General features: G+C 44.6%; 1 protein-coding gene across 2 annotated transcripts in view; it reads right to left on the bottom strand.

The window, feature by feature from the left end:
• The window catches only part of LOC121582701 (fibrinogen C domain-containing protein 1-like), a 235,010-nt gene that overhangs the window by 96,852 nt on the left and 124,538 nt on the right, over positions 1–13,620 (bottom strand). For both annotated transcript variants that reach the window (XM_041898717.2, XM_041898718.2), the window contains one exon: positions 4,146–4,242. In XM_041898717.2, the coding sequence (XP_041754651.1) occupies positions 4,146–4,242 (97 nt within the window). The remainder of the gene's footprint in view (positions 1–4,145; positions 4,243–13,620) is intronic.

Here is a 13,620-nt window from a genome sequence, read left to right as displayed (position 1 = left end):
CATTTCCTTAAGCAGCCAACAAGTGCTCAGCATATGTGGGAACTCTTTCAAGACTGTCGGAAAAAAGCATTCCAGGTGAAGCTGGTTGAGAGAATGCCAAGAGTGTGCAAAGCTGTCATCTAGGCAAAGAGTGGCTATTTGAAGAATCTCAAATATAAAATATATTTTGAATTGTTTAACACTTTTTTGGTTACTACATGATTCCATGTGTGTTATTTCATAGTTTTGATGTCTTCACTATTATTCTACAATGTAGAAAATAATAAAAATAAGAAAAGCCCTGGAATGAGTAGGTGTGTCCAAACGTTTGACTGGTACTATATATAAACATGTATTTTTTATTAAAATGCATTTTTTGGCAGGGATGCCTTCTGGAACATGTGAACTTTCATGTTTCTCTATGACAAACTTGTATGCCATCTGTAAATACGAATATAAAAATTAAATTACGAGCCTAGATTGTTTAGCCACGGAAAAACACAGGAACCTTCCCGCTAGCCATGATTGGCTGAGATAATGGATGGGCTGGACATGATGAGAGATGAGTTTGGATTGGTCTGCCATGTAGCGCACTTCTGTCTATAACATGAGCTGCTCAGTATGTATAGGTAATCCTTTCTAACGTGGCTTTTTTGAAAGATGCTCTCCACTTTCTGGAGGACCGAGTTGAAAGAACAAATCAAATCAAATCAAATCACATTTTATTGGTCACATGCGCCGAATACAACAGGTGCAGACATTACAGTGAAATGCTTACTTACAGCCCTTAACCAACAGTGCATTTATTTTAAACAAAAAAAGTAAAAATAACAGTGGAATGTCCGGTGGAAGCAGAGTATGATAGAGTCAAAAAGAGAACACACAGAATGCTGTTGTATAAAACACCTGTCTCCGGATTACATCTTCAAACTAAGGGCAACCATGGCATCCGTGCTAGAGAAGGAGAAGTATTCATCCATGTATTCGAGTAAGAGAGTCTAGTTAGCTACATTTTCAGAAAGTTGTTCTGATTGCAAGTTATAGCGTACTGTCAGCTAGCTAGCTAATGTTAGCTGGCTGGCTCACTAGCTAAAGTTACATGTATGATCTGTGTAGTAATATTTTTCGTATCTCAGAGCCATTTGCATTGCTAGTTATAGCCTAATGTTAGCTAGCTGGTTAACATTGAACCTAGTTGGTTAGTTTGAGCTACCAGCAGATTCATGCAAGGTAGTAAAGTTATGAGTGGGGATTATGGTTCATTGTTTAGCTAGCTAGCTAGCTACATATCTAAACCAAATATTCCACTATGCAAGTAACCATTTCACTGTACCGTTTACACCATCTGTATCCTGTGCAAGTGACAAACAAACTTGGATTTTATTTGATATAGTATGTGTTTACCAGAGATGGTAATGTGAAGAACAACATGACCTGCACCAAAGTCAAATTAAGATATAATGTTAGGACAATGAGACAGTGTCCAAGTTCTAAAATCCTCCGGTAGAATGCCCTGCTTTTATTTCATCACACTCACAACCATGAGCTATTTTATGTAATTAGCTCACCATTAACTTGTAAATAATGATTTTGTTGTGAGTTTATTTTCCGGTAATAATGTATACAAATTACCTAAAGTTAAGATGTTGTCAGCTACTGTATATGATATGGTTGTTATTTGAACTGGCTAGCCAGCTAACTTAACATTAGCTAGCTAGCTAACAAGCTAGAAACAAACCAAAACATTGTTTTGAAAAATGCTTTTAGTTACCTGGTTTGCTAGATTGACATATGCTAAATTCATTTTTAAACGGATGGGTTTATTAGTGTTAAAATACACCAGTTATGCTATTTTGGACCACCAGGCTGCTGATGTCATGCAGCCTGTCATTTTTATGTTTATACTTTTTCATAACAACAATGACAAGTTTGATGTCGCACGACAATAGAATGTTGGCCTCCCGAGTGGTGCAGCGGTCTAAGGCACTGCATTGCAGTGCTTGAGGTGTCAATACAGAACCGGGTGAGACCGGGAGACTTATGAGGCGGCGCACAATTGGCCCAGCATCGTCCGGGTTAGGGGAGGGTTTGGCCGGCCGGGTTTCCTTGTCCCATCGCACTCTAACGACTCCTTGTGGTGGGCCAGGTTAAGCGAGCAGTGTGTCAAGAAGCAGTGCGGCTTGGCAGGGTCGTGTTTCGGAGGATGCATGGCTCTCAACCTTCGCATCTCCCGAGTCTGTAGGGGAGTTGCAGCGATGGGACAAGACTGTAACTACCAATTGGATATCACGAAAAAGGGGTAAAAGTCCACCCCCACCCCCCCAAAAAACCCAATAATGTTTATGATGTCACTGTGACAACTGTCTACAGACATGTCGATAGATGTAATATAAACCAGCCTTTAGTCTTGAAATCTTTGGTTTTTTAGTACACTACCGTACTCATTCTGTTTAGCACATGGCCTCACATGTGAATCCTTAAAGAGATGGATGGGGCTAAGGCTTAAGAGGGTGTGAACGATGCTGAATGGGTGTAAACAAAGAAGAACTCTCCAGTAGGTGTACCAAAACATACAAGGGCCATTTCTTAAAAGTGTGGTTACAAGTTTATCAACTTTCAAAGCAGAATTAATTTCCCATTGTTCCTCAACTGTAGTTTTATCCAATGGGAAAAAAACACAATTTCACATTTTGCTACATAAGACCGAATCAAGCAGGTCGGTCACAAATGATGAGAATATAATATAGAGCATTAGAGCGAGAGAGAGAGAGAGCGTGAGAGAGAGAGCGTGAGAGAGAGAGAGAGAGAGAGAGAGAGAGAGAGAGAGAGAGAGAGAGAGAGAGAGAGAGAGAGAGAGAGAGAGAGAGAGAGGGAGAGTGAGAGAGAGAGAGAGAGAGAGGGAGAGTGGGAGGGAAAGAGAGAGAGAGATAGAGAGGGAGTGAGAGAGAGAGACAGAGAGAGGAGAGAGAGAGAGAGAGAGAGAGAGAGAGAGAGAGAGAGAGGGAGAGGGAGGGAGGGAGAGAGAGAGATAGAGAGGGAGTGAGAGAGAGAGACAGAGAGAGGAGAGAGAGAGAGAGAGAGAGAGAGAGAGAGAGAGAGAGAGAGAGAGAGAGAGAGAGAGAGAGAGAGAGAGAGAGAGAGAGAGAGAGAGAGAGAGAGAGAGAGAGAGAGAGAGAGAGAGAGAGAGAGAAGGGAGAAAGTGGAGCAGCTAGTAAAGCACTTTCGAGCCTGTACACCATTTTATATTTCATGTTTGGCCCGAGGGGTAGCTAATGATGGTGGCTAAGAAGTCAACTACCCTCTCTGAATGAGGAAGAGGAAGACTACTCTGTAGTGCTCTCACAGTGACCTGCTGTATTTGTGGTTAAATTTACAACCTGGTCTCAGAGTATTTTGTATTATTCTGTAGGTAAAACTGCAGGCACTCCATTTAGTATGATATGTTACATTTCTTATGGTATGTATTCATTTGTGGATGTCCATCACCCATTTTGTATGATATGTTACGAATTACAATTCGTATTATATGTTACGAATTTGCAAAATCTACAATATGTTATGAATTTGTAAATTGTATGATATGTAACGAAATGTAGCTAGGTGGCTAGGTTGCTAAGGTTAGTTAGCTGGCTAACATTAGCTAGACTAGGGGTTAGGGGTTAGGGTTAAGTTTAGTAGTTAGGTTAAAGGGTTAAGGTTAGGGGAAGGGTTAGATAAAAGGGTTAAGGTTAGGGTTAGGGGAAGGGTTAGCTAACATGTTAAGTAGTTGCAAAGTAGCTAAAAATTAGTAAGTAGTTGAAAAGTTGCTAAATAGGTAAAATGCTAAAGTTGGCCATGATGATATTCAAATATGCAACCTTTGGGTTGCTAGACATTCACATTATACGTCCACCCATCCACCCCGACCAACATTAAGTAACCATCTGTCTTATGTAACAATACCAAATGTAACATGTCATACTCATTTGAGTGTCCTGGATTTACTTTTACTATGTTACGTCTAGTCTATAAGACCATGCTGACATTTACCCTGATGGTCCTGAGTATTTGACCAGCACTCAAACCATTATCCCACACTTGCAAATGGTCCTGGAACCAAGAACTGGGCCAAGGTGCTTCTTGATCGTGCACTCACAAATAAGACACACACACATACACACACTTACCTAGCCAGTGTTCTCCAGTGATCTTGCCAAATCCCTCACGGTAGGAGTCCCATCCTCTGAAGAAGTTGACCGAGCCATCTTCCCTGCGCTGAATCACCTGGAGAACACAGACAAAGGCCAGGGGTTAGAGGTCAAGGCTATAGAACAACAGACACAGGTCATACAGGTGTTAGAGCTCAACGTTTGGAGGACGGGGCTGGCCTGGGGTCAGCAGCGATACACTTCCTAACTGCTGTATCTTTCCAGTAGTAAGATGAGTCACAGTGAAAAGTGCACAGATCAAATACAGTTGAAGTCGGAAGTTTACATACACTTAGGTTGGAGTCATTAAAACTCGTTTTTCAACCACTCCACACATTTCTTGTTAACAAACTATAGTTTTGGCAAGTCGGTTAGGACATCTAGTTTGTGCATGACACAAGTAATTTTTCCAACAATTGTTTACAGACAGATTATTTCACTTATAATTCACTGTAACACAATTCCAGTGGGTCAGAAGTTTACATACACTAAGTTGACTGTGCCTTTAAACAGCTTGGAAAATTCCAGAAAATGATGTCATGGCTTTAGAAGCTTATGATAGGCTAATTGACATAATTTGAGTCAATAGGTTTGCAACTGCACATGGGGGACAAAGATCATACTTTTTGGAGAAATGTCCTCTGGTCTGATGAAACAAAAATAGAACTGTTTGGCCATAATGACCATTGTTATGTTTGGAGGAAAGCCGAAGCCGAAGAACACCATCCCAACCGTGAAGCACAGGGGCGGCAGCATCATGCTGTGGGGGTGCTTTGCTGCAGGAGGGACTGGTGCACTTCACATAATATATGGCATCATGAGGAAGGAAAATTATGGGATATATTGAAGCAACATCTCAAGACAACAGTCAGGAAGTTAAAGCTTGGTCGCAAATGGGTCTTCCAAATGGACAATAACCCCAAGCATACTTCCAAATTTGTGGCAAAATGGCTTAAGGACAACAAAGTTAAGGTATTGGAGTGGCCATCACAAAGCCCTGACCTCAATCCTATAGAAAATTTGTGGGCATAACTGAAAAAGCGTGTGCGAGCAAGGAGGCCTACAAACCTGACTCAGTTACACCAGCTCTGTCAGGAGGAATGGGCCAAAATTCACCCAACTTATTGTGGGAAGCTTGTGAAAGGCTACCCGAAACGTTTGACCCAAGTTAAACAATTTAAAGACAATGCTACCAAATACTAATTGAGTGTATGTAAACTTCTGACCCACTGGGAATGTGATGAAAGAAATAAAAGCTTAAATAAATAATTCTCTCTACTATTATTCTGACATTTCACATTCTTAAAATAAAGTGGTGATCCTAACTGACCTAAAACAGGATTAAATGTCAGGAATTGTGAAAAACTGAGCTTAAATGTATTTGGCTAAGGTGTATGTAAACTTCTGACTTCAACTGTATCTAAGTCAAGAACACCATTAAGTTATCTTCTCTCAGTCATACATTCTTCAGCTCTCACCAATGAATAATGCACACACTCTTCCCTCTGAAAAGGCAATTTTTTCAGAAGCTAATAAGAATAATCCATTAAGTCTTGATTAACTTCGAATAAAAACTCTCTGGAATCTGCATACTTAATTAAAAGCTATGAAAGAGAGGACGATTCTCTCTCATAATGCAATAACCCTAAATCTAAGACTGGGTGACTATGAATGAAATTAAATTAATTATATCAAGCGAAGTGATGTGTGAGGAAATAGTGAGGCTTTGTATAAAAGAGACCTTTCAGCATGAAAAACAAAACAAATATATACGATATATTTATATCTAGCAAACACAGGATGTCCTAAGGACGTCCAGTGGACCATAACACAACCTCCTGACGTTCCCGGGACGTCTTAACAACTTTTTTTTTGTGCAGGGGATCGAGTCATCACAAGCAGTGGGTGAACAGAATGGGAAATGTGCTAGCGCTGTGAAAAACTCATCTGAAAGGTACTGTTTGTGTTAAAGTGACACAAGCAATTATTCGATGCAGTTTCTGTTCCACACCAACAACCCACCCACACCCGCCAAAGCCTAGTGGTAGCAGTGGTAGGAATAAAAAGCCTTATTATTACAGCAAAATAGGCAAAAATGACTTACCAAAACAAACAAACAAACAAAAATGAATTTCTACCGAGAAATCCTAATCAAAATTAACTCAATCCAAAATTAGGATTTGGTGTGAATAAGGCTACGGGCACTACAGCCTACCCAGCTACAGCCTACCCAAACGGACACTTTTGCCATCAGTTTACAGAACCCTGGCAGAAACAGGTGGAAATACCTTGAACCGCTCCCTGGGCAAAACCATAGCCTCAACAAGCAGGCATGCAACCAATTGTTTATTTGTTTATTTCGATCCCTATTAGCTTTTTCAAAAGCAGCAGCTACTCTCCGTGGGGTCCACAATAAACCCAAAACATACACGTAACAAAACACTGATAGACAAGGACAGTCACACAAATGTAAAATACAACAATATACAAACAAACCCGGGGGAAAAAGGCTTGCACGCTTCTCAAGCATGAGCGGGTGTAGTCCTAGAAAAGTTGGCTGCGGGGCAAGTCATACTTCATTCAAGAGAATGTGTGAGAGTAGTGTTGCCATATCAACCAAGAGCAATATGCTGAGAGAATGCATACGGATTAAGGACATGTTTCTCATCAACCAGCAATTTACGATTATTGTTCTCCTCTTCATCATCATCATCCTCATCTTCTTCATCAAAATGAGGTTAGTTTGAATGGGCGGAGTAACAGGGGAGCAGAGCAGATGAGGCCAGCATCTTGTCAAAAATGTTGTTTGTTTTGTAGGCTTACAGCCAGTAGCCTAGCCTTCCATATTGTGAGGATATGTGAGAGACAAAAAGTTGTAGTTTTCCATGCTGTTCATCTATAGGACTGATTTATCTTGTGTTATTTACTGGGTTCTCTTCCCATGTGGTTTGTTTCTGCCCTTTATAGATGTAATTTTACTATGGTCTGGTGTTAGTGGGCTGACCGTGACAGTGACTGTGACACACACACACACACACACACACACACACACACACACACACACACACACACACACACACACACACACACACACACACACACACGTCATGGATGTAATGTTTGAAACACACACTGACTGAGTGCTACCTCTCAGACCCTATATAGAGGGACAGACTCCATACAGTAGCTGTACTGGGCTGGACTACACAGGCAGTGTTCTGGGAAAACGATTTGTGTGATTTAAGAGCAGATGATGTGTCACCGATCCATTCATATTTGTTTGTTTGAATTCAATGTGTGTTTACTATGACCATGCTGGCAATTTAGACACTCAAACTCAAGGTCAAGGAAAATATTTTCTGCTAAAATCGCTAGTAGTCATATTGTCAGGATTGTTTACTTTTCATGGGGCCTTTCTCCCTCTGTCAGTAGGAGAGGTGGTAAAGGCCTTTGGGTCCAGACAGAGACAATCAAACACAACAACAGGAGACGCAACACAGTAGTTCCAAACCCATCTCAGTAAATTATCATTTGTGTCATAACTACCTCTCTCTTCCATTCTCCTCATTCCTCCCTCACTCCCTCTCTAAAATGGAGGAGAAAAGTTGAGTGGAGGCCCTGAATGATGATAGGTATTAGAATACGATGGAGAGAGGCTTTTGTTTTCACATACTCTTGCTCTCTCTCGCTCTCTCTCTCTCTCTCTCCCTCCCCCTCCTTCTCTCTTCCCTCCCCTCTCTCTCTCCTTTTTTGCCTCTTCTCACTCTACCTATCTCTTTGTCTACCCCTCTCTCTCTCTCCCTCTCTCCTCTTGCATTCTCCCTCTTTCTCCATCTGCCTCTCTCTCTCCTTTTTTGCCTCATTCTCTCTCTCTCTCTGAATGTCACTACCGTTAGCTCTAACCCAGAGGCAGCAGGGTAGCAACAAGGTTTAAAATGCAACAAGGAGACCATGAATCTTATCTTGTAAATCAAACACCAATCACATCCAGCCAAAAGAAAGAAACCACCCTCCATTCGTTTCCCCATAGCAGCTTAAACGACATGGCTGAGTTCTGTCAGAGAGATTTTTGCTCTTTTACACACTTTCTCTAGCTGATAATAAGTAAATTATTTACATTTTAGTAATTTAGCAGACGCTCTTATTCAGAGCGACTTACAGTTAGTGAGTGCATACATTTTCATACTGGCCCCCCGTGGGAAACTAACCCACAACCCTGGCGTTGCAAGCGTCATGCTCTACCAACTGAGCTACAGGGGACTATCTCATTCCTTTGGCAGTTCTCTTTTGGAGGTATGTCTTACACCTGTTATCTTGTTTCTGAAAGAGCCAAACAGTAAGGCTGGAAGCACCTGATAGATATAGATGTGCACTTCGCGATGTAAGGAGGTAGAAATAGAGAATATCTAGAAGATTGTGAGAACAGAGGATGAGTTCCAAAGAGCTATCATTCTCACTCACTCCATTCACATTCCAATCATCTAATCTTGGTAAAGAATAGGGTTGTACAATTCCAGTAACTTTCCCCAAATTCCCAGGTATTCCATACATCCTGATTCCCGAAATCCGGAATCCTCTAACCCCGATTTCTGGAAAACCTGGGAATTTCGGGAAAGTTTTGCAACCCTAGTAAAGAATGTTAATTTATTTTATCCTTGGGAAAATCAATGCATTGGGTTAATAATATAATATACCTTGGTTATGTCATGCCCTGGCTCTGGGGACACTTGTATGTTGAGCCAGGGTGTGAGTTTCCTTTGGGTATTCTAGTTGTTGAATTTCTATGTTGGCCAGAGTGGTTCTCAATCAGAGGCAACGACTGTCAGCTGTTGCTGGTTGTCTCTGATTGGGAACAACATTTAGACAGGCTGTTTTCCCACAGTGGTGGTGGGATCTTGTTCCTTTTGGTTTGTACCGTAGGACTGCACGTATCGTTTGTTGTTTTGTTCGTGGTATCATTCTATTAAATAAAGCATGTTCACCTTCAACGCTGCGCCTTGGTCCTCTGTTCCCGACGATCGTGACAGAAGATCCCACCAAGACTGGACCAAGCAGCGTGTCCAGGAGCCATCGCCAGGGAGATCTCTAGCGGATCTCCTTCGCCTCCTCGACTGGGTCAAGCCGTGTGAGGAAGAGAGGGGCTTGACTTGGAAGCAGAAGGGCGAGAGGCTGGCGAAAAATATGGAGACCGGGTCCACGGGTAGGAGAGAGGCCCAGAAATGTTTTAGGGGGGGGGGCTCACGCCGTGGACGACGGGGCAGCAGGAGACCGCGATAGAGCGGCCCAGCGGGTTGGCAGAGGAGGCCGCCAGGTTACGGGGCCACTGGTCAAAGAGGGGAAGGAAGGTGTAGAGGCACGGCGAGAGGTACTGGGGTGTGTTACCAGTCCGGTCCGGCCCGTTCCAGATCCCTGCGTAGGGCCAGTGGTGTGTGTCCCCAGTACGGTCCGGTCTGTTCCTGCTCCCCGCACCAAGCCTGGGGTGCGCGTCGCCAGTCCAGTCCGGTCCATTCCTGCTCTCCGCACCAAGTCAGTGGTGCGCTTCGTCAGCCCGGTCCGGCCCGCTCCTGCTCCCCGCACCAGGCCAATGGTGCGCGTCGCCAGCCCGGTCCGGCCCGCTCCTGCTCCCCGCACCAAGCCAATGGTGCGCGTCGCCAGCCCAGTCCGCTCCTGCTCCCCGCACCAAGCCAATGGTGCGCGTCGCCATCCCGGTCCGGCCCGCTCCTGCTCCCCGCACCAAGCCAATGGTGCGTGTCGCCAGCCCGGTCCGGCCCGCTCCTGCTCCCCACCAAGCCAGTGGTGTGCGTCGCCAGTCCGGCACGGCCCGTGCCTGTTCCCCACACCAAGCCAGTGGTGTGCGTCGTCAGTCCGGCACGGCCCGTGCCTGTTCCACTGGTGCCTGGTCCGGCACCGGTCAGCTGCTTCACGCCGGAGCTAGAGCAATCCGCTCCACCAGTGTGCAGTCCAGCTCCGGCCAGCGGGGCCAGACCGGACCAGGGGTACTTTGGGGGGTTGGAGAGGGAGTGGGGATCAGGCCCGGAGCCGGATCCGCCGCCAAGGTGGAGTGCCCACCCGGTCCCTCCCCTGTGGTGTTTGGTGGCGCGGCCGGAGTCACGCCCTGGCTCTGGGGACACTTGTATGTTGAGCCAGGGTGTGAGTTTCCTTTGGGTATTCTAGTTGTTGAATTTCTATGTTGGCCAGAGTGGTTCTCAATCAGAGGCAACGAGTGTCAGCTGTTGCTGGTTGTCTCTGATTGGGAACCACATTTAGACAGGCTGTTTTCCCACAGTGGTTGTGGGATCTTGTTCCAGTATAGGTTTGTGTTAGAACCGAGGACGTCACGTTATCGTTTGTTGTTTTTGTTCGTGTGTTCATTCTAATAAAAGTATGTTTGCCTTCAACGCTGCGCCTTGGTCCTCTGTATCCGACAATCGTGACAGGTTAGACATTTTGTTAGCACTACTTGTCTTGTATGTTCTGTAACAAAACTCCCTAGTCTGTCAACTCAATTCTACTTATTAATCACCTTGGTCACTTAGCCTATACAGGTCCTTGGTGCCTGGTCTGAACCAGCTTTAGCCACTTTGCTAGTTGCAGCTTTTCCACCAGCCAGATTAGCGATTAGCTTGGCTAGCGCCTCCACAGATTAGGGTTAACACCACTTGGGGTGGTTGTGGCCTGCCCGATTTCCTGCCTGAACACATGCACACATACACACACACAAACAGACACACACACTGCTTGGGTCTCCTGCTCAGTAAATCGGCCTATCCTCCTCACTCAGGTTTAATTGCCTATTGACCCTGGTGGCGGTGTGTGTGATCCCCAGAGCCCCTCACAGACACTGATCATTTCTCCTCACACACCATTACTGTCTCTGGCTGGATGGTGGCTTAGGAGGTGGTGGAGGGTTCGAAGGGGGCAGAGGAAGTGTGTGTGTGATTGTGTGTGTCTGTGTGCAAGCGTGTGTGTGTGTGTGTGTGCTTTTCATGCAAGCGTGTATCCAAGAGTGTGTGTTTGTTGGGGAAACTGGACTCGTTCCACTTCAGGCCAAGGTAATTTCAATGAAATTATGTTGAACCAACATCGAATGGACGTTGAATTGAAGTCTGTGCCCAGTGGGACAGCTTTCACATAGCCGACGGCAGCCATTTTAAACTAAAAGGTGGAATGAGGACTAAGTGTTCCAAACTCTCTACAGAGCAGAGCTGTCCTCAAAGACAGCAGTCATAACAACAATACAATGACAAAAATATGTTTTATTTTTTATACTCAGACATAGGAGAGAGGAGGAAGTAATGACCGAGGGGCTGTTTCTTTCTTTCTTTCTTTTTTTTTTTTTTGCTTTGTGTGTATTGTGAACAAAACAGGCTACAAGGAAATTAGAAGGTTAGTTAACTATGCCACTAGCTCACAATACAGGTAAATGCCATCAGAATTTATTCACAACAGACCTGAAATGAGAGAATCTGTAGCCTGTCAAATGCACTGCACTGGATTATATGGCATAATTTAGCTTAATACAAAAGGAGGCCTTTCAGATAAGCAAACAATACCTGCGTCAATAGGCCTAATCTATGATATTAATACAGCTCTCTCTGTGTAATTATCTCTCTCTTGCTCTACCTCTCTCTTTCTTTATTTCTCTCTTTCTCTCTCTTTCTCTCCTATTTCTCCCTCCTGTCTCTCGCTCCCTCTTCGCCCTCTCTCCTTCGTCTCTCTCCCTCGCGCTCTCTCACTCACTCTCAGAATCACAGGGAGAAGTTCACTCATAATGTCATATTTGATACTGATTGATCCTGATTTTTTGCTAAGTGGGGATTTGTTGTCTTGAGCCCTTTATCGTCTAATTAAGTTAGGCCTGGCATTTTCAACCAAAGTGACACCATTCAGGGTGGAAATGTCAACCAAAACTGGCAGCAGCGTCATTAGATGACAAACTCCCAATTAAGCCTGAGAAACAAAAGATGGGAATGTAAATAAACTATCACACCTTGACCAAACCGGCCACACGTGTGCGTCTGCGTGTGCCATCGTGTGCATGTTGATTTTGTCTATCCCCACCAGACACGATCAAAACCAACTGTGAACCAACTATATTAATTTGGGCACAGGTCGAAACACACAAGAAGCATTCATGGACATTTATCTAGCTTGTTGTTGCTAGCTAATTTGTCCTGGGAGATAAACATTGGGTTGTTATTTTACCTGAAATGCATATGGTTATTTTTTAGCTGGATCTATGTTGAATTTGGACAAAATCATGTGTTTCCCTACTCCGACAATGAATCCACAGATAAATCTCCTCGTTCATCCTTCAATCACCAACGCGGGTAAGTACGCTCGTGAAATGAGTACATGGGAGATGCGGGACTGAGCGCGTCAGGCGTGTCTATGCGTCTCGGTTTCATTAAAAGTGCATCAACGATGTCGTTCCCACGGTGACCGTACGTACATACCCGAACCAAAAACCATGGCAACATCCGCACTGAGCTAAAGGCTAGAGCTGCTGCATTCAAGGAGCAGTACACTAATCCAGACATTTAGAAGAAATACTGCTACAACCTCCGACGAGCCATCAAACAGGCAAAGCATCAATACAGGACTAAGATTGAATCATTTTACGCCAGCTTTGATGCTCGACGGATGTGGCAGGGCTTGCAAACTATCCCCGATTATAAAAGGGCCGCGAGCTGCCCAGTGACGCAAGTTAAATGCCTTCCATGCTCGCTTCGAAGCAAGCAACACTGAACCATGCATGAGAGCACCAGCTGTTCCGGATGAATGTGTGATCTCGCTCCCCGTTGCTGACGTGAGTAAGACCTTTAAACAGGTTAACATTCACAATGCCGCAGGCCAGACGGAATACCAGGACGCATACTTAGAACATGCGTTGACCAGCAGGCAAGTGTCTTCACTGACATTCTCAACCTATCCCCAACCCGGTCTGTAATAACAACTTGTTTAATGCAGACCACAATAGTCCCCGTGCACCAGAACACCAAGGTAACCTGCCTAAATGACTATCGCCCCTTAGCACTCACATCTATAGCCATGAAATGCTATGAAATGCTTTGAAAGGCTGGTCATGTCTCACATCAACACCATCATCCTAGACACCCTGAACCCACTCCAATTCATATACCGCCCCAACAGATCCACATATGACGCAATCTCTATTGCACTCCACAATGCCCTCACCCACCTGGACAAAATGGATACCTATGTAAGAATGCTGTTCATTGACTACAGCTCAGCATTCAACACCATAGTCCCCTCCAAGCTCATCACCAAGCTCAGGACCCTGGGACTGAACACCTCCCTCTGCAACTGGATCCTGGACTTCCTGGTGGGCCGCCCCCAGGCGGTGAGGGTAAGCAACAACACATCCGCCACGCTAACAATCCACAGGGGGGCTCCTAAGGGGTGTGTGCTCATCCACATTGATGGGGCTGTA

This window comes from Coregonus clupeaformis, chromosome 15 (genome assembly GCF_020615455.1).
Source record: "Coregonus clupeaformis isolate EN_2021a chromosome 15, ASM2061545v1, whole genome shotgun sequence".
In the NCBI taxonomy this organism is placed as follows: domain Eukaryota; kingdom Metazoa; phylum Chordata; class Actinopteri; order Salmoniformes; family Salmonidae; genus Coregonus; species Coregonus clupeaformis.
This window is presented reverse-complemented; position numbering and strand designations above follow the sequence as displayed.